The sequence below is a fragment of the Brassica napus genome, chromosome A6 (assembly GCF_020379485.1).
Source record: "Brassica napus cultivar Da-Ae chromosome A6, Da-Ae, whole genome shotgun sequence".
Lineage (NCBI taxonomy): Eukaryota > Viridiplantae > Streptophyta > Magnoliopsida > Brassicales > Brassicaceae > Brassica > Brassica napus.
This window is the reverse complement of record NC_063439.1, coordinates 8,630,892-8,651,342: the sequence shown is the minus strand read 5'-3', so window position 1 is coordinate 8,651,342 and position 20,451 is coordinate 8,630,892. Positions and strand designations below refer to the sequence as shown.

General features: G+C 32.5%; 1 protein-coding gene and 1 pseudogene across 1 annotated transcript; both read left to right on the top strand.

Moving 5' to 3' along the window:
* Window positions 1-5,097: 5,097 nt before the first annotated feature.
* LOC125610265 (dehydrin ERD10-like) lies at window positions 5,098-6,710 on the top strand. The gene is made up of 2 exons (XM_048782525.1): window positions 5,098-5,593; window positions 6,095-6,710. Exons 1-2 carry the CDS (start codon window positions 5,216-5,218, stop codon window positions 6,530-6,532), a joined length of 816 nt encoding a protein of 271 aa, XP_048638482.1. The 5' UTR covers window positions 5,098-5,215; the 3' UTR covers window positions 6,533-6,710.
* A 2,508-nt stretch (window positions 6,711-9,218) lies between these two features.
* Window positions 9,219-11,168, top strand: LOC125610264 (annotated as a pseudogene).
* The last annotated feature ends 9,283 nt before the right edge of the window (window positions 11,169-20,451 follow it).

Sequence of the window (20,451 nt, the reverse complement as noted above, 5' to 3'; positions counted from 1 at the left end):
ATCTATGTGTTTGAAAATGTTACTACCCCATTTATAGAAATAAAACTAAACCCTTGCGCCCAAAAATCAAAATCAACTCTAGTTAATCTTTAAACATACAGTCATAAAATTATCTAGGGAAATTGCCACAAATAGCACATTCATAGTACCACTTTTCATGTTTACACTAATCACTTTTACACTCACTTTTAATGAAGGATAAAAGACAATTATATCCTTAGAGTTAACTAATCTAGACTTAGGGTTTAGAGTTAAGGAGTGGGGTAGGGATTTTTGAATGTGAAATTTAGGATTCTAATAAATATATAAATAAATACTTAAAAATACATAAATTTTTTTAAAAAATAGTTTCAAACATAATTTTCGTTTTTCAAAAAAAAATTTGAAAAAAGTTCGGAAAAAAATTCGAAAAAAAAAATTTATAAAAAAAATAATAAAAAAGTTCAAATTTGAAAAAGTATAATTCGAAAACATAAAAAAAGATTTTACTTTTTTTTTATATTTTTTATATTTTTATTTTTTATTTATTTATTTTTTATTTAAATAATGATTTATTATATATATATGACAAGGGCATAATAGTCTTTTAAACTTAATGAAGAATGCATTTTTGAAAATGTCTCCTTAGTGGTGGTAAAAATGAAAAGTGGTACCATGAAAGTGGTAAACATGTAATTTTCCTTATTATCTACTCATTCAAGAGTTTCATGAGTAGCTGTGGTTTTGGTTTTTTTTATTCAAACCAAATATATCTCTGATCCTTCTTCTAGTTTGATTATTCTTAATTTATTCTTAAAACATTTTGACTTGGTGCACTGAATTATTTGTGTTGCGATCAACTTAACTAATTAAATAATAACTAGGTGATAACCCGCGCCTTGCGCGGAGTAAAATTATTAATTTTAATATTTATAAGATAAGAAGATATTAGATCTGTTTAGTGTGGACATCGATTTGGTTTTAGGTTGGATTTTTTTAGATTTAACTCTTTTAAAATATAACAACCATTCGGAAGCTGTATTTATTTTGGTTTGTTCAATTAAACTGATTTTTTCGTTTTTCTTTCTTTCAGTGATAGATATGTAGTTGGAATATATATCGATTATTGCAAACTTTATGTAAAAAACTTGATATCTTACCTGATACAATCAGTTAGATTTAATGCGACCATCTTCATTTTTTAAATAAATATATAATAAATATCTTAAGCAATCATTAATTGAAAGATACATTATTCTTCTATAGAATTCGGTGTAGAAAATCCTCCATCGAAAATTCATAGGCTTCAGTATATGAGTGTTTCAAACTTATTATATTATCAATAGCTAATAAATAAGGACCACATACTATAAGTTATAAAAAATAGAAAATTCAAAGTTTTTATTAAGTGATCAGAAAAATTCACCAGCATCATCGTAAATATTGTCAAAATTTTAAAATAATTTTGATTATTATTTAAGTCAACCTCAGAGTGGTATTGCCGGCTTTTGTATCTTTTAATGTGACAATGTTGACATTAACAACCATTATAAACGTTAGCATGTTCTTACTTCTTAAAGCTTATCCAAAAACCTTCTTTCTCATTATGTTAAAAGGACTTACCGGATCGATGGGTCAGTGGATCGACCGCGGGTGAATCTTGGGTTAATAAATGAATTAATTTTATTATATAATATTATATTAGCTATGAAAATAAAAATATAAAAACTATAGTTTGATATTTTCTAAATGTATTTAAAACATAAAATAATAGTTTGGATATGTATATATTTTATGTTTAAAAGGTATTTAGAAAATACTTAACTTTAGTTTTGATATTTTTATTTTCATTTTACCTACAAAATATCAAAAAATAGTTTAGACTACTTAAAATTTTCTGTAACAAAGTAAAAGTTATGACATCTAAAAAAATTTAAGATATAAAAATCATAAATATTTATATTTCTAATTTGAATAATAAATTAAACTTCAAATTTAAAATAAACTCAAAGTGAAAGATCATTGTAATAAATTGTCAATAACGGAAATAAACTAACACCAAATCACATCAACTAATTTTGGTTTTCTTTACCATCGTTCACTTCATTTTCTTCAGGTGACATAATGAAATCTTCATCAAAATTTAAAAATCACAAATATAAAACTGAAAAGGGAAAACCTTACTTTTTTTTTGTCAGCACCTAACTTCTTAATTTGAAACTTAGAATATATTTCGGGCAGCACACTACGATAACAGAAAGTTACATTTCGGCCATCACACTACGATATACGTATATTGCCATAAACAGATTATATTAGTTGATTATCATATATTTTTTGCCTTGGCCAGCAACCAACGAATTGGTTATATTCGCAGATTTCAATTGATTTTCCAACTCGGAACCAACCAGTTCGGTTCATTAATTCAATTAAAATCGCTATAGCTACAATATCTACGTTATGTTAAACTCTTTCTTATACAGAGTTCTCACGTAACAAACTAATGGGACGTTGAATATAGTACAACAAATCCCTTATAAGAGAAAAGGAAAAGACGTCATCATCTTCTCCGTTATGTCCTCTTGAGTAACAGATAAATGGATTTCTCTTCTTGGGACGTCGTCATCTTATCTTTCGATCACTCCTATTGGGATTCTCCATACTCCTCTATAGTCTTTATATCGCAAGCATGCACATAGATTGACACATTGAAGAACAAAGTTATGTGAGAAGAAGAAGTCACGTTGAAGAACAATATTAGAGAGAGTGATGATACTCTTTATAGTTCATTTAATCTCATAGTATGTGCATTCTTCTCACGAGTGTAAGTATCACTATGGCCAAGGTTTATGACCTTATATCATGATGCGTCATGTAATTGGTAGACAGAGTAATCGCCGTCGAGCACATTATAGCATCAATAACCCCGCGGATATCATGATGCATCATGTCTTCAATGTGTTATGCAGTGGGGAGCTTCGCAATGTGTCATGCAGTGGGGAGCTTCAATGTATTATGCAGTGGGGAGCCGTCAAACACATTATATCATGGTGCTTCATGTCTTTGCGCAGCCCTCCGAAGAACGACACACTGTAACCGTCCAGCGATTTCGCAGAACGTCTCAAATCAGACGTTGGAGAAGTTATCCACCTAAACCCCATCGATGTGCACGGACGCGCCACGACCGACGATGGTCTTCAAAGTGTTACTCAAGAGGACAGAATGGAGTTCATGATGTCGTGTGTCGTTGGAACATGATACAGATTTTTCTCGTCTTCAAAGTGTTCCTGATGTGTTCTTCTTTCAGATGAATGGTCATGTCTCGTCTGAAGATGAGAGAGCGGCTCGTCTTCAACCCCGGCGTGTCTAAACGTTCCGAGCTTCGGGGTCACTTGGTCGTCGTTTCCTAAGTCGGTCTCCACGTAGAACTTCGAAGGTTTCTTTGAAAACCTTACGTTTGAAGTAATAGGTGCTTAAGAATGAAGAAGATAAAACTCCCCGCTTTGCGATTCCCGTTAGAAGTCTAAAACATTACTTGGTTACTTTTTTTTGTAGAATAAGGAAACTCTTTAAGAATTCGCTTATAGAGGAAGCAAATAAGGAAACTTATTTGTGAGAGTGTCTCTCCAATAGACACGTGTCCAACTTGGTGTGAAAGCATTAACTCCAATGGTCCTCTTTTAATATATAAGGGATTCCCCAAATTAGTAACGAAAACGATTGCTTCGTTTGGTATGTGTCGGTATAGTACTAGTAACCACCCTAATGATGCCTAAAATACAAAATTCGGTAATGTTACGGGTCGCGTATACATGAAACGTCTCGATTTATATATGGCACGTCGATTTGAATCTTTCAGCCGAACACGATTCATAATTTAATTATTTGTAGCAGATTCCAGAATGGTGCGTTTTCAATGCCCACATCTATTAAAATGATAAAGTTTCGTCCGTAATGGAAATAACCAGAGAAGCCGAAAGTGACACCACAAAATTATAAGTTCAAATGTTCAAAAAAAAAAAAAAATTTATAAGTTCATACATTTAGTTATTTCCCTAAGAAGTTTTTTTAATTTAAATCTTATATCATTTTACTTCAAACCATCATCAAAAATATTATTTATTAATTTTGAAAATGGTATAATACTTAACATTTTATCAAATTTTTAAATATTTACTGCGTCTGAAGGTTTCTAAATCCTTTTTCCATAGTTTAAAAAAAAAAAAAAAATCATTTTTCCATGTAACGTCTAAAGGTGAGATTTACTACAAGACTAGTGTCATGTACCTAGCAGCTTCTACCCGACGTGCCCCAATATGTTCAACTGCCCCACATGACCGACATCCATTCCACTAGCCTATCAAAACCGACCTATATCCCAGATGTGGGTCCTTTAAACGCTCTCCGGACACGCGGCTATCATTCATTGGCTTAGACCATGTCTTTCTGCATTATTTTATTTTTATTTTTACGAGTCTTCCATTCACTGACCGTGACCGTTAGTTTTTTTTCTCATCAATTACTTCCTGCCACGAGTCGTGATGGTCATGATGACTAAAATACGATGTTTTTCTGATAAAAACTAAAATACGATGTTAATAGCTTTGGTTATGCAAATTTTTAGACAAAAGTTTTAAACACACAAAGGACAACACATAGAAAAAGGAAAGATTAATGATTCTTTTTAAACAAAATGTAAGAGTTCTATTCACAAACTCTCTAGTTATTTGTCTCTAATCTAATTAATTTAATGTCTTGCAATAAATATATTTTAAAGGATGTACTTCGACCACGTAACTATACTTCGATAATCGATACAGCTCCCCGTAGATAAAAAAAAGTACATGGCTATGCGATATTTTATATTTTGTTGAACTTTTCAGTTTTTCACCAATATATTATTAACATAACCTTTAAATCAATAAAAAGAAATGGATGATCTCATATTCTCATGATTCGCTCATCTACCGACTTAAAGAAAAGAGGTTCATTCTGCAATTTAAGAAAATAATCACCATCCTTTTTCGCTTTATTAAAACAATCAATTAAATGTTTACAGCGTTACCTCCGCGTTGGCCTGGACCCTCTCGCTCACACTATAAAACCCCACTCTCACCTCTCATCACATTCACAATACTCATCACAGCTCTACATCATCATCACCTTAAAAGCAAAGTAAAGCTCTCATTTATATTTTCTGTTTATCTTTTCTCGTTTAACTGTTCAGGCGAAAACTATGGCTGAAGAGTACAAGAACGCTTCGGAGGAGTTCAAGAACGTCCCTGAACACGAGTCGACCCCAAAGGTTGCCACCACGGAGGAACCATCTGCGACGACGGGAGAGGTTAAAGATCGTGGACTGTTTGACTTCTTGGGGAAAAAAGAGGAAGTGAAACCTCAAGAGACGACGACAACGACGACACTTGAGTCAGAGTTTGAGCACAAGGCTCAGGTCTCGGAACCGCCGGCGTTTGTGGCGAAGCACGAAGAAGAGGAAGAGAAGGAGCATAAGCCTACTCTCCTCGAGAAGCTTCACCAGAAGCACGAGGAAGAAGAAGAAGAGAACAAACCTAGTCTCCTCCAAAAGCTTCACCGATCCAACAGCTCTTCCTCTGTAAGTAACGTATACAGTGCTGAGATGATATTTGTGGGGTTTGAAACAATTACTAAACATATGTTTTAATTAATTATTTGGAGGCTGAGTGACACATTTATATTAGACCATCTCCAATGTATTTTGCTATTTTCACCTCTAAAATAGGGGAACTCTATAATAGAGATGAGATATGCTCCAATGTATTCCCCTAAAATAGCAATCTCTAAAATATAGAGTAAAAAATAGAGGAATGCTATTTCTTCCTCTATAAATAGAGAAAAAAATAGAGATCTCTATTATAGAGGAAGAAATAGAGGTGGGTTGGAGCAATTTCACCTCTAAATGCTATTATAGAGGTGAAAATAGCAATGGGTTGGAGATGCTCTTAACCACTAATATTAGGAACTATGCAAAAATCTGCTCTGAGTGTGATTTAAAATTATTTATAAAACTTAGATATAGTGTTATACTAGTTATTAGTTAAATCTCTATTAACCCGAGTGTGTTGATTTCTAACAGTCAAGCGATGAAGAAGGAGAAGATGGTGAGAAGAGGAAGAAGGAGAAGAAAAAGATCGCTGAAGAAGATGAGAAAACAAAGGAAGATAGAAAAGAGGTAATGGAGCAGATCAGGGAGAAGTTTCCACACGGAACAAAGACAGAGGATGATACCCCAGTCATCGCCACCCTTCCGGTGAAGGAGGAAACGGTAGAGCATCCGGAGGAGAAGAAAGGACTGATGGAGAAGATCAAGGAGAAGCTTCCAGGTCACAGCGAGAAACCAGAGGATTCTCAAGTGGTCGACACGGCGGCTGCAGTACCAGTGACGGAGAAAACGGCTGAGCATCCAGAAGAGAAGAAAGGACTGATGGAGAAGATCAAAGAGAAGCTCCCAGGTTATCACGCCAAGAGCACTGAAGAGGAGGAGAAGAAGAAAGAAAAGGAGTCCGATGATTAAGAAGGATGAAAGAAAATAATAATGTTGGAGTGGGACATTTGTTGTGTTTCTTTGATGGTTTTCTCTTTAATCTTTATGATGGTCTGTAAGATTTGTGTCTTTCGTTGATTTGCATTTGCACCTCTATGTTGTAATTTCATTATCTCTTTTATAAAGTTTGTATTGTGTTTCTAAGTAACTTTTATGTGTTTAACTCTTCGTATACATTTGGTTCCTAGTTATGGTAACCACATGATCACCTTAGAACCACAAGATTTTCAAATGATGACATATATAATAGGAAAAAGACGTAAAAACAAATACTAAATCCTAACACCATCTAGCAGGAAAAAAACTATACTACGAATTACGAATATTAAACTAGTTCAAATCTGTCCCCATCTGGCTTCTTAAGATCTTGGACATGTAAACCCCCCACACACACAAAACTAAAGCAATTATTTCTCAAGAAGTCAAGATGAATCATTGTCAAAATTGATTAGGAAGAAAGAGTAACATGACACAAAAGTGGAAATAATATGATAAAAAGATAGACGACAAACAGTGTAGCGATCAAACTTTAGATGTTTCATAATCAACATTTCATAAAATATTTTTTTTGGGTTGACACATCTTCTCTATTAAAAAAGAAGTACCATTTTCATCTACTACAAAGTAGTCATATTAGAAGTCTAGGTCCATATATTCAAATAATTTTTTTTATTGTTTACATTAGTTTATTTAATATATAACATTTATAAATAATTATAAGGATATTAATAACAAATCCATTTTAACTATAAATTTAAATTTCAGTTTTAGGAACAACAGAATCTGTTGAAAAAAAATCTAACAAAATCTTTTTAAAATTTTAAATATTCTTTTAATTAATGCACTGATTAATTTCAAAATTAATAGTATAATATTATTATAAATTAATTTTAATTAAATTTTAATTATAAAAAAAATAATGATTTTTGTTTTGCTAATTTTATAAAATTTATAAGTATATTCAACATTATATTAAAATAGAAGTAACTAATGAATTATATATTAAAATTATGCTTTTTTTTTGCAAACAAATTAAAATTATGTTGAATTGGTAAACCAATATGTTTTGAAAAAAAACTTTCAGTAAGATAAATACATAAAATATTATTCACCATTTAAAGTGACTAAAATATCATTCACCTTTTAAAATGATTAATATTCATAAATTATATAATAATTTTTACAAAAAATAAAATTGTTAACATATGCTAAATTTTAATATTTAGAACTATATATCATCTATTTAGTTATTTTTAAAATAGCAGCAATATATTATCATAAATTATTATATACAAAATAATATAAAATTTTATATTTATCAATGAAATGTTACCCGCACGGGTGTGCAGGTTAAAATCTAGTACCGTGATTATAATTAGTGTTGCCTTCAGGAGTGGACATGTTACTTCTAATATAAATACTTTTAGTTACTTAAAAAAATACTATTAATGCTGCAGCAATATGTGGGCTTGTTGTAAAAGCTTTTCTCAATTAAACATAGAACTTGTTGGGCTTCAAAATCTCAAATCTTGAGTAAACTCTTTATGTCTCATTAGTTTTTGTTAGGAGTGAACCCAATCACTCATTTGATACCTTAGAACACAAGTTGCTTTGATGCCAATTAAGGTCTCTTTTCAAAACTAAGAGAATTTGTGAAAAACAAACTAATAAAACAAAACACAAGTTACTACAATTTTCTCTTCTTCCCTTTCATTTAAGGTAAAACTAGATTCTAACCCGCCCTTGAAAGGGCGGGTATATTTTTCGTTTTAATTTTCTTCCGAAAAACTTAATTTTTATATATATAAACACAAAAACTTGAAAGAATCGATTCGTACCAGAATAGATATCAGAATACCTATGTTTAATTTCAACGTGTAGTAATAGCTAATAGTTATATATAATTGTCAATGGAAATATTTTTTTTTTGAATATCCAAAATCACAAATAAATTAAAATATTCTTAAAGTTATTAAAAATATAAATCAGTGCATATAACCATTTAAAATATATATATATCAAACATATTTGACAATATATAGGTAAAACCCATTAAAAATTGAATAACACTGGGCTTTTTTAATTGCACATATGGATGAATTATATGGAACATGTCATATATGGTCATATTCTTTATAAAGTATATTAACATATTTTTTTGGCGAAACATGCTACAGGGATTATAGTCGAACATGTCATCATTTTTGTTACATACTCAAATATATTATATAAACATGGATTTTAATTAGTTAAGATAAGAGTAGTGGATCCCTACAATATAGGAATAAAAGAAGTGGTTTCGATTTGGCTCAAAAAAGGAGAGGTTATGATATATAAGGTTTGGTATTACTTTTGTATTTTGTAGAATAAAGCAGTTATTTTAAAAGTAAGTTCAGTTAGACTACACATATATCAATGGGTCATGCTGCTGTTTTAATAGAATAGATGATCTTAAAGACATAATAGATTAACTAACTAACATGTCAAACCTGGTCTAACACATCCACAAATTAAGAAAACACAAATTCCACTAATCATAAACTTAAATAAAGATAAACATTTCAAAACCATTATTTTGGTCTAAGGCCACATCATCTTCTTCTGTACATTGTGTCTCATCAGTTTCTCCTTCCTCCTGCGTTCGTTTGACACTCAAATGGGTTCGTCTGCCCCACATGGATCTGTTGATCCTATAACATGGAAAGATCCAGCGAAGGCGTTAACAACTGTGGCGTCTGGATTGAGATTCTACTTATGAGCTTCCGATCGGTAAGTTAGAAGTATTAAATCCATGACCTGGAGGAAGACACAGCTGTTCTTAATAAGGAGAGTGATATTTTGACCGGTCGTATGAGTAAATCAAGAGCAATCTTCTGCATCAAGCGTCGATTGACTCTACCGGCGTCTTTGCTTCTCTACTATGTCTACTTTTCGGAGATGATAAAAAATGACAGGAGATTGATTGGTTTAAATTCAACGAGGTTATATTAGTTATCTACAGATGTATATGTTTGTATTATCTCTGTCTTTGTGTAACGATGAGACTGAATGAGTAGGGTTTTATTAGTTATCTAAGGTTATCTAAAGTTTTAGAGACTGAATGAGTAGGGTTTTACGATGATGTGATTATGAAAAAATGGTGTAACGTTTTGGACTTTTGGGTTATTGAAACGCTGCTTCGTGTTCACATTTTTGAAAGAGTAAGAATTGCAGGTTCATTTTTGACACATTTTAACAAATAATTTACTTGCTTTTTGAACTATAGACACATAGATTTTGATCGGTAACCGGCAGAATGACGGAACAATGTCTAAAAACACAAAAATGCAAAAAAAATTACCAATAAAAAAATTGCGGAATAGAACATAAAACGCAAAAACGCGGGCTTTGCGTTTTTGCTGAAAAAATACAAAAAAGTTCTCATTAAGTGAAAAAGCGAAATTTTTTTTTTGTCATCAGCATAAACAGACTCCTAAGACTTTGTAAATTAAACCGGTAATTCTGCATCCATATGAATGACAAAAGACGGCTGCTTCCTATCACTGTGTGCAAGACAATCCGCCTGTGTATTATGTGTTCTGGGTACATGAATGATGTTAGAGTTGTGAAACATTCTTTCAGGATCTTGATATCGTCCAAATAACTTGCAAAAGCTGGTCATTCTTATAGTTCTGAAACCATATTTACCAATTGAGAATAATCCATTGCAAATATGATCTGAAACTGACGTAAATTTCGCATACATTCCATTTCCCAAATAAGCGTTTCCACTTCCGAGTGAAAAGGTGACAAACTCACCCTTGTATTCTTTGTGCCTATCAAACCATCAAAACCTTCCAAAGTACTATATCATCCTTGTCCTCAAAAAATCTTCTGATATTTCAATGACCCATCTATAAAGCACCATACACCTGGAATGATTGGTAGATTAGTGGCCTCGATCTCTATATTTTGGGGAACCCATTTTGTCAGTGAAACTTGTGCTTCAGTCCACAATAGAGACTTCATTTATGCTAATTTTAAAGTGTCCATAGGATAGATATCTATATTACTAAAAAGTGATATTTTAGCAGATTATTTGTGGAATCAGCCTTTTTATATTGTTTTTGAAAATAATATAACTTAAGATAAATATTAGTTAATTATAAATAATTATGGAATAAATAATATTAATCTATAACTTCATTTTAAATCTATATGTTAATATATTATTATAAGTATTTAGAGTAAGATAAATAATTAAGATATAATAAATGTTTTGATTAAAATTAATTGGTATTTTATTATAATACCATTTAGTTATTCATAGTTATTAATTTTCATAGTTATATTCCGCCATTCCGTAAAGTTTATCCAGTTGTTTAGAAAACTGTTCCGCAAGTTTTATTCAGTGGATTTCAAAAATTTCCTCAACTTAATTATTTTTCCACAGCTTAATTAAATTTCCTTCGTAATTCTCGATTGAGCAAAGTCACCAATTGAAGCCATACTTACTGTTTCTGTTTCTAAAAAATCTCATTTTCTTGTTATACATTGAATGTCATTTTAAAATTGGATTTTTTTTTCAAATATAACCTAAAATTTCAAGTCAAACACAAAATAACCCATGTTTTTTTGTAATTTTTTTTTTCATATTCACCCTAGAAGTTTAAGTTATTCACGAAAATGCCATTACATTTTTTTTCTTTTTCTGAAAATTATTATTTTACCTTATCATCCTCATTTTCACCAAGTATTTACAATATTTCCATTAACATCAATACACTAACCACCATGAACAACTAATTTGAAGCTCTTAATGCACCAAACTTTCGATTTTTACTCTTCATATTTCATTACTTATGCACACAAATCACATCTCTTTCACTCTCTCTTCAAATTTATCAAAACAAAACCAAAATTTTGATTTCAAGCTTTGTAAGGTTCATAAAAACATTTAAGCTCATGATTCGTGGTAATTAACGACTTGGTAGCTTTTGTAGTGAAGTTCAGAGTGCTTGGAGAAGCTAAGCAAGTAATCTCACAAGCTCAACGTATAAAATCATTTTTTATCTGATCTATTTGCGAAGACTTTCAGAAGACTTCGGGAAGACTTTTTGAAGACTTCGTTAGATGTGTTCTCCATCAAGAAGACTTTCCTAAAAGTCTTCTAACTTTCCTTTATTAAGAAAAAAAAAATCCCACAAAAGTCTTCTCAAATCAATAGGTTAGTTTTACAGTTGACCGAAGTTTGTCATAAATTTGACTTTTTGTAGAAGACTTCTCAGGAAGTCTTCTCGGGAAAAACTTCTATAGAAGTCTTCTGAAAGTTTTCTGAAATCTTCTCTGGAAAAATCAAATATAGTCAATTGCAAAAGTATACCAGGTAGACTTCTTGCGACATTGAGAATACTTCTATAGAAGTCTTCCCCAAGAAGTCTTCTATAAAAAGTCAATTTTCTGAAAAACTCTAGTCAATTGCAAAACTAACATGTTTATCGAAGAGAAGTCTTCTCTGGCATTTTCAAGAATTTTTTTTAATTCAAAATTAAGTCAATAATTACAAAGGAAGACTTCTTAAGATATCTTCTGTAGAGTAGACTTCTTAGGAAATCTTCATTCGTAAATTTTCAATTGCAAAAATGACCTAAATAGAAGACTTCTTAAGAAGTTTTCTCGGAAGTCGTCTACGTCAATGTTTAATAAACCTTCATTTTCTCTACAATCAAAATGACTTTTTAATATTTTATTATTAATTCATGTGTATTAGTCAATATTGGAACTCCTGAATAAAATTCATAACTTATTTAGTGATAATTATGTGATTTCAAATATTTATGTTTACTAATGTTTCTAGCTAATCCAAGAAGACTTCTTAAGAAGTCTTCTACATTAGATTTTCAAGAGTGTTAAGTAACTTCAAAGTATGTTTTTAACTTTCAAAAGTGTTTAGTAACTTCAAGAATATCAAGTCATGTGGTTTAATGTGTCTTTTTTAGATCATAAAGTATAATTTTTAACATACATGAGATTTAAAATTTCAAGTTTCACTTAAAATTCAAGTTTGATCTTTTGTGAATTTGAATAAGTTTTCTTGTGAAGTCTTCTCTCTTAGTTTTAGTAAATTTGACTAAGTTTTTGTTTTGGTGTGTTTTGTTATGAATGAGTAGAATGGCTAAGAAAATTTCTTAATATGTTGTATCAATAACTTCAATAATGTCAAGTACTTTTGGAAAAAAACATGAACATATATACCAAATTATTTTCATTAACATCTCTTCAAGTTTACAAAAAAATTCACAACTAAAATAGTAAACATACAAATCATAAAACAAACCATAAGCAAAACTATTACACATGGAGCTAGATATCATTCCTCAACATAATAAGCTTAGAGTCCACTTGATATCATTTCTTTGTACCACTTTGGGCAGAAGACTTCGGAAGACTTCGTGTGAAGTCTTCTAACATAAAATACATTAGAAGACTTCTTCCAAGAGTCTTCCGAGAGGCTTTCAAGAGTCTTTCAAGAATTTTCTGAGAGTCTTCTGAGAAGTTTTCCAAAGTCTAACTCAGATCTGAAAAATATGCACATTCAAAAGCATTCAAATGGCTTTAAAACAAAGAAAACTTCAACAATACATTTTTATGCTTAAATAATAAACAAAACAATTACATTAGGTTGAATCTATAACTTTTTAGAATTTAATATATAAAACACACAACATACATATCCAAAATTTGTACCACTTTGGGCAGAAGACTTCTTGAAAACTTTGTGGAAAGTCTTCTAGCATAAAATGAATTAGAAGTTTCGCAAGAAGTCTTCCGAGAGTCTTCCAAAAGTGTTTTGAGAAGTTTTCCAAAGTCGGACTTAGATCTGAAAAATCTGCATATTCAAAAACATTCAGATGACTTCAAAACAGAGAAAGCTTCAAAAATAAAATTTGTATGCTTAAATAATAAACAAAACAATCAAATTAGGTTGAATCTATAACTTTTTAGAATCTAATATAAAGCACACAAAATACATATCCAAAATTAGTATCACTTTGGACAGAATACTTTGGAAGACTTCGTGAGAAGTCTTCTAGCATAAAATGCATTAGAAGCCTTGCCTAAAGTCTTCCGGGAGTTTTCTGAGAAGTCTTTCAAAGTCTGCCTTAGATCTGAAAAACCTGGAAATTTAAAAACATTCAAGGCTTTAAAATAGAGAGAAACTTCAAAAATATAATTTTATGCTTAAATAATAAACAAAACATTTATATTAGGTTTATTTATATCATTTTAGAATCTAATATATAAAACACATAATAACACATATCCAAAATTTATAGATATACCTTTGAATAAGTGAAAGATGAGAACCATGTAATGAAAAACCTGCAAAAATAAGATAATAGTGAGAAGACATAAGAAAAAAAAATGAGAAATGAATTTAAAGTTTGGTGTTTTGATGTTCAAAGAGATTAGAGAGAAGTCGGAGAATCTTATAGTGAGAAACATTATATTTTTGTTACAGTCATTTGAAAAAAAAAAGAAAAATGTGCAAATTTTCTTTATATATATAGGGACAAAATTTTCAATTAGGTCTTCGATACAGAGGACTTCTTCTAAGAGAAAACTTTTTGGGAAGTCTTCAAGACCCTAAAATCAAATACATGAGAAGACTTCTGGTAGACTTCTTGTAGACTTCGATTTAGCCGAAAACCCTAAATTTTACTAAAATTTATGGAGAAATATATCAGAAGACTTCTTGGAAAGTCTTCTGAAAGTCCTATTGAAAAGTCTTCTGGAAGTCTTATTGAAAAGTCTTCAGGAAGTTTTCTAAACCATAACCTAATCAAATAAGTAACTAAATAGCAAAACAAAGTTTATTAAACTTAAAATCAACTTATAAATCATTTAATACACACAAAAGTAAATACATGTAGGTCAATTTTTTATAAAAAAAGTTAAGATTCTAAAATCTAACCTTAAATACAAACAATACTATATCATATATTAGTAAACTCTAAACCAAAATCTTCTCGGAGTCTTCCAGACCCTATAATCAAATAACTAAGCAAAAATACTTCCTTAGACTTAAAAAAAACTTAGAAAATGTTTAAATCAAGTAATTAGATAGTCACTAAACACATAAATGTCAAACTAAAAAAGAAGAATAAGATTTCAAAATCTAACCCTAAAAATACCAACAATACTATAATATATGTTACCAAACCCTAAACCGAAGACTATCATAACTCAATCTACATTCACTTATCTATGTTAAAAATAATTCAGTTTTAGTAAAACTAAATTTCCATCATTTAAAAATATTTATGAATACATGATTTTGATTTTTTTTTCTTTCAAAATACTTTTTCTAAGATTTATTAATTATTTTTAAGATCTAATACATGAGAAGACTTCGATTTAGGCGGGAAACCTAAATTCTTCTAAAATTTAGGCGGAAACCCTATGTTCTACTAAAATTTAGGCGGAATATGTCCGAAGATTTCTTGGGAAGTCTTTTGTTAGTCTTCCAGGTCCTATAATTAAATAACTAAACAAAAAAAAACACTTTCTTAAAATTTTAAGATACTTAAAAAATGTTTAAATCAAGTTATTAGATAGTCACTAAACACATAGATCAAATTAAAAAAAATTCAAAATCTAACCCTAAATATACCAACAATATTATAACATATATTACCCAACCCTAAACCAAAAACTATCATAAGTTAATCTATTTTCACTCATCTATGTTAAAAATAATTCAATTTTAGTAAAATTAAATTTACATCATTTAGAAATTTTTATTAGTACATGATTTCACTTTTTTCCCATCAAAATATTTTTTATAGAGATTTTAAATTATTTTAAAGAGCTACTGAACGAGAAAACTTACAAAGAAGACTTATTTATAAGTCTTCTCAGGCAGAGGGTTATAATCAGGGATGTTAAAATGGGCTTGTCCTACCCATTTACGTCCAAACCCGTTTAATTTTTGTGTCCATATAAAGTCCATTTACTTAACAATATTAAACGGGCTTCGTCGGGTTTGTCCACATGTGTCCATTTAATAAATGGGTTTTGATAAAAATAACTGGACAGCCCATTAAATTCATTTAATTTTTTTTTCTCTTTTTCAACCTAATCTATCGTCGTTGTTCTTCCTCCTTCTTCACCTCCTTGGCTCTTTGCCTCCTTACGAAAGATCAAACTGCTCCAAATGAGTTTCTGATTCGAATCACGAAGCTTCTAGGGTTTTGATTTGTCTTCTAGAGTCGTTGTTCTTCACCTCCGTGTCTCCTTGCCTCCTTTCATCTAGTCACGAGATTCTCGTGTCTGCTACTTCTTCTTCTTCACTCTCTCCAGCTCGTGTCTTCCTCGTATCATACAATCAAGGTTCGTTTCAAACTGATTTCATATATGTGATTCTTTTTTTCACTGAGTGATCATTTGACTACAATATGTATATGGAAACAAGAACAGAACCGATAACCAACATGATTAACTATGTTTTGTATGAACATCTTCTTCGCTGTGACCGTGTGAGTTAGCTTCTACTGGTTTTGTCAAGTTTTTCGTTAGCTAAAGAGTCATTGTGTAGACAAATTTTGATAGTCCCTTGCAGCCACTAATAATTAAATATGTTTCTTTAATAATTAAATATGTTTTTTTTTTTTTTTGCAGAGATGGACTATGATACTGTGCACACAATGGCGCTTCTTGAAGCTCAACGTGAATACATGGACATGAATGATGAAGATGTTGAATTTGATATAGATGAAGAAATGGCAGAAACAGAAACAGAAGCAGAAGCAGAAGTTCAGTGTGAACCACAAGCCACTGCATCAACACAAGCAGCGAAACCTCAACGTAAGCGTCGAAAAACTTCACTTGTTTGGAAAGATTTTGTACTAGTGGGGGTAGAAGAGGATGGAAAAGAAAGGGCTAAGTGCATTCATTGTGATTCAAAATTAGTGGTTGGTAAGACTCATGGTACAAATCAGTTGAAACGGCATTTAGAGTTTTGTTCTAAGATGCCTAAGAAGGTAGATAAGCATGTGTATGATCATATGGTAGATCGTGAGATGGTTACTGAGTCTATCATTTACCATGATCTACCATTTCGATACGTGGAATATGAGAAAGTTAGAGAAAGAGATAGGTATTTAAATCCTGACGTTCAACATATCTGTAGACAGACTGCTGCTCTTGATGTTTATAGGAGATATGAAATAGAGAAAGAGAAGTTGAAAGGGCTGTTTGTGAAGCACCGTGGTAGGGTTTGTCTCACCGCTGATTTATGGGTAGCTCGTCCTCAAAACATGGGTTATATCTGCTTAACTGGACATTATATTGATGATGGCTGGAGATTACACAGCAAGATCTTAGAATTTTGTGAGATGAAGTCTCCACATACTGGTGAGGAAATAGCTAATAAGGTTTTTGAGTCATTGAAGGGATGGGGTTTGGAGAAGAAGGTTTTCTCGATGACGTTGGACAATGCCACCAACAACAACAGTATGCTGAGAATCCTCAAGGGTAAGCTTCAGATGATTGGTGGAAGCGATGGAGGTTTGTTGTCTGATGGTAAACACATACATGTGAGATGCTGTGCTCATATTCTAAACCTCATAGTGAAAAGTGGCTTAGCATTAGCGAACAGTCTTCTGCATAATATCCGAGAAAGTGTTAGATATGTGAAAGCATCGCCACAAAGACAAGAAGCATTTGCGGCATGTGTAGAGAGAGTAAGAATTACAAGTGGATTGGGGTTGTCACTTGATGTTCCTACTCGCTGGAACTCTACATATGAGATGCTTTTCAGAGCTCTCAAGTTTAAGGCTGCATTTGCTAGCATGGAGTTGTATGATCCAAAGTATAAGACGTTGCCTACAGAGGATGAGTGGAAACGTGGGGCAAAAATCTGTGACCTTTTGAAGCCATTCAGTGCTATCACGACTTCTTTTTCGGGTTCAAAGTATCCTACTTCGAATGTCTACTTCACACAAGTATGGAGGATACAATTGTTATTGAAGAGATATGCAGAATGTGATGATGATGGAGTGAGAGAAATGGCCAGAGAGATGCAAGTTAAGTTTGATAAATACTGGAAAAGTTACAGTGTAATCTTGGCTATGGGAGCAGCTTTAGATCCAAGAATAAAGATTGAGATGCTTGAAGCTGCTTATAAGAAATTGGATCCCTCTACTTCAAGTTTAAAGATAAAAGAACTCAAGGATAGTTTGTCTGCACTCTACAAAGACTATCAGAAACGGTCTCAAACAAGTTCTTCAGGTGTTTCACTCACACCAACTCCACAAGAGATTGTCACAGAATCTCCACTTGAAGATGATTATGATAATGTAAGTAATTTAATATAATTTTAGATAATTTCAGTCATGCTTTATCTTGAAATTGTTTATCTGATATAAATGTTCATAATGAAGGATTTTTTTGAGTTGGAAAAGAGCATTGGAGGTGGAGTTGGCAACCCAAAGACACATTTGGATATATATTTTGAAGAGCCAAGGCTGAACAGAAGGGCTAACTTGGATTTGGATGTCTTGAATTATTGGAAAGAGAACCAACATCGATTTGGAGATTTAGCATCGATGGCACGTGACATCCTCAGCATTCCGATCACCACAGTAGCTTCAGAGTCTGCCTTTAGCATTGGATCCCGGGTTTTAACTCCATACCGAAACCGTCTCTTGCCTAAAAATGTCCAAGCTCTTCTTTGCACTAGGAATTGGTTGCGCGGTTTTGCTGAATACAAAGGTAATGCTAAAAGGCCGTTTTATTTTATGACTATATTTTCTTATAACTAATTCATATTATACTTTGTAGGTGCCATTGAAGATCTCTTTGATGAAAATGAAGATGTTGGAAAGAAAGCAAGTAATTATGGAGTGGAGTCTTCAACATCAAAAGATTGATATGTTTGCTGGAACAAAGGTACATAGTTTTCTGGTTCTGTTTTACATCAGTTTATAATTTTTTTGATGAAAATATATAATATGTTATGTTTTGAACATGGACAGATCCTGGTAGACGTTCAAGAAGGAAAAGAGTAACTTATGGACACTTAGTGTGAAGTGTGAACTTTATTTTTCAATTATGCTGTGACTGTGATTTGTAAACTTTGAATTTTTAGTTGAAGCAAAACAATGTAAGGTTCTGGATTCATATTTTATTTGACAGGTATTTAACAGGTTTCATCGAAAAGATAAGCTATGATATAAATAGATCATGTTCATTTTTTTTTTAAGTAAACGGGCTTGAAACGGGTTTGAAACGGGTTTAGTGTTAAATGGGCTTCACATAAACGGGCTCTAAACGGGTCTGATTTAAACGGGTTTTAAATGGACATCTATTAAACGGGTTTGGACGTAAACGGGCTTGGACGTAAATGGGCGGGTAAGCCCGTTTTAACATCCCTGGTTATAATGATAAAACTCAATACATGTTTTTTCTTTAGTCATAAGGAGGTTGTTGGAAAAAAAGTGGTTGTGGCAAAAAAAAATTGAACAGAAAAGAGAGAAAAGAGACGACTGGGTGGGAGAGTCACTTCTCCGGCGCGTGTCGGCGACGGTGGCTCTCCTTCTCTCAGTTTCAGTGCAGGCGCAAGACTGGGTGTCTCGTGATGGCGTCACTCGCCGATATACCGGCGGATCTGAATTAGGGTTTTGCCCCGGGAAGCTTCTCGGTTCGTATCGGGACTTTCAACGGCGACATCTCGCCTCTCTTTGGATTCGTGGTAAGGCGTATCGAGGACGGTTCGCGGTGACAGTCATCTGTTAGTTCCGGGAGGTGGAGGCTTCGAAAGCTCTACTGTCGCCGCTAAAGATTCCGAGGGGCGGAGGCTTCTTCAGCTCTGCGTCGTCGTCAAGTTTCCAGGACGCAGAGGCGTTTTTTGCCTTGCGTCCTCGGCTTTTGTTTTTCCTAGGGGTGTCTTAGGGTTTGATTTTATCTTTCTCGGCCTTGTTTTTGCGGTTTACGTTTCGGTTTTTTTGGAGGAGATTCCGTCGGTGACGGTGGAAGTCTCCGGTGGAATGAGGACATGGAGTGTGAAGCTCTCTCTAGGGTAGTGGTGTTGAAGGATTACGGATGAGATCTCGTCAAGGCGATTGACTCTCTCTGATATTGGAACCCTATGAGCATAAAGTTGTGCGGTGACGTTAGACGGAACTAAGGAGTTCCGATTTGGTCCGGTGATCTGTGTGTCGGATCTCCGGTGACGGTGATGGTGAAAGCGGTGGTGACGCGACGTCCTCGCGACATGTGTCCCTTGACGTCGAGGATGGCAACACGTGTCCCAGCAGTTCAACGAAACGATGTGCGAGGCGGCGTCGGCTCTTGCGTGATTGAGTTAGGGTTTTCTCAATGTGGGCTTTAGGCCCAATTGAGTGAGGAGTTGTAATGTGTGGCCCGGTCTGTTTTTGGGCTTTTGTAATTTGTATTGGGCTTTGGTTTTTTCTTAATATATAAAAGAAAAACAAAAAAAACGTTGACGGAAAAAAAATAAGGAGGTTGTTGTAATTTCACTACTCTTTTGAGTTAGTTTTGCATTTGATTGAATTTAGGGTACACTTTTGTATAAAAAAATCAAGTTTTGAGCCATTTTTGGCAATTTCTCCTTCAAAATTTCAAATGAAATTTATATTTATTTTTAGTTTACTATTAATTACAAACTGCATTGTCAAAGTTACACTTTTGAAAGAACTAAAAGAATAATAAAATTAATTAATCTGACTGTGGTTTTGGCATTCTATGTCTAACCGTGTCCACTGCGCAGACAATCAATCAAGATAATAGATCTTGGTTAAGCCTAGACCTGGGCAATAAACCCTAGATTCAAACACGAACAAAGAAACACACCTGTGTCTTTCTGAAATGTAAAAATATTCGACTCC

Bases quoted from the DNA above. Each gene is read 5' to 3' on its own strand.
- LOC125610265 (XM_048782525.1), top strand. From the start codon at position 5,216: ATGGCTGAAGAGTACAAGAACGCTTCGGAGGAGTTCAAGAACGTCCCT. The intron at 5,594-6,094 runs GTAAGTAACGTA...GATTTCTAACAG, and splicing joins GATCCAACAGCTCTTCCTCT to TCAAGCGATGAAGAAGGAGA.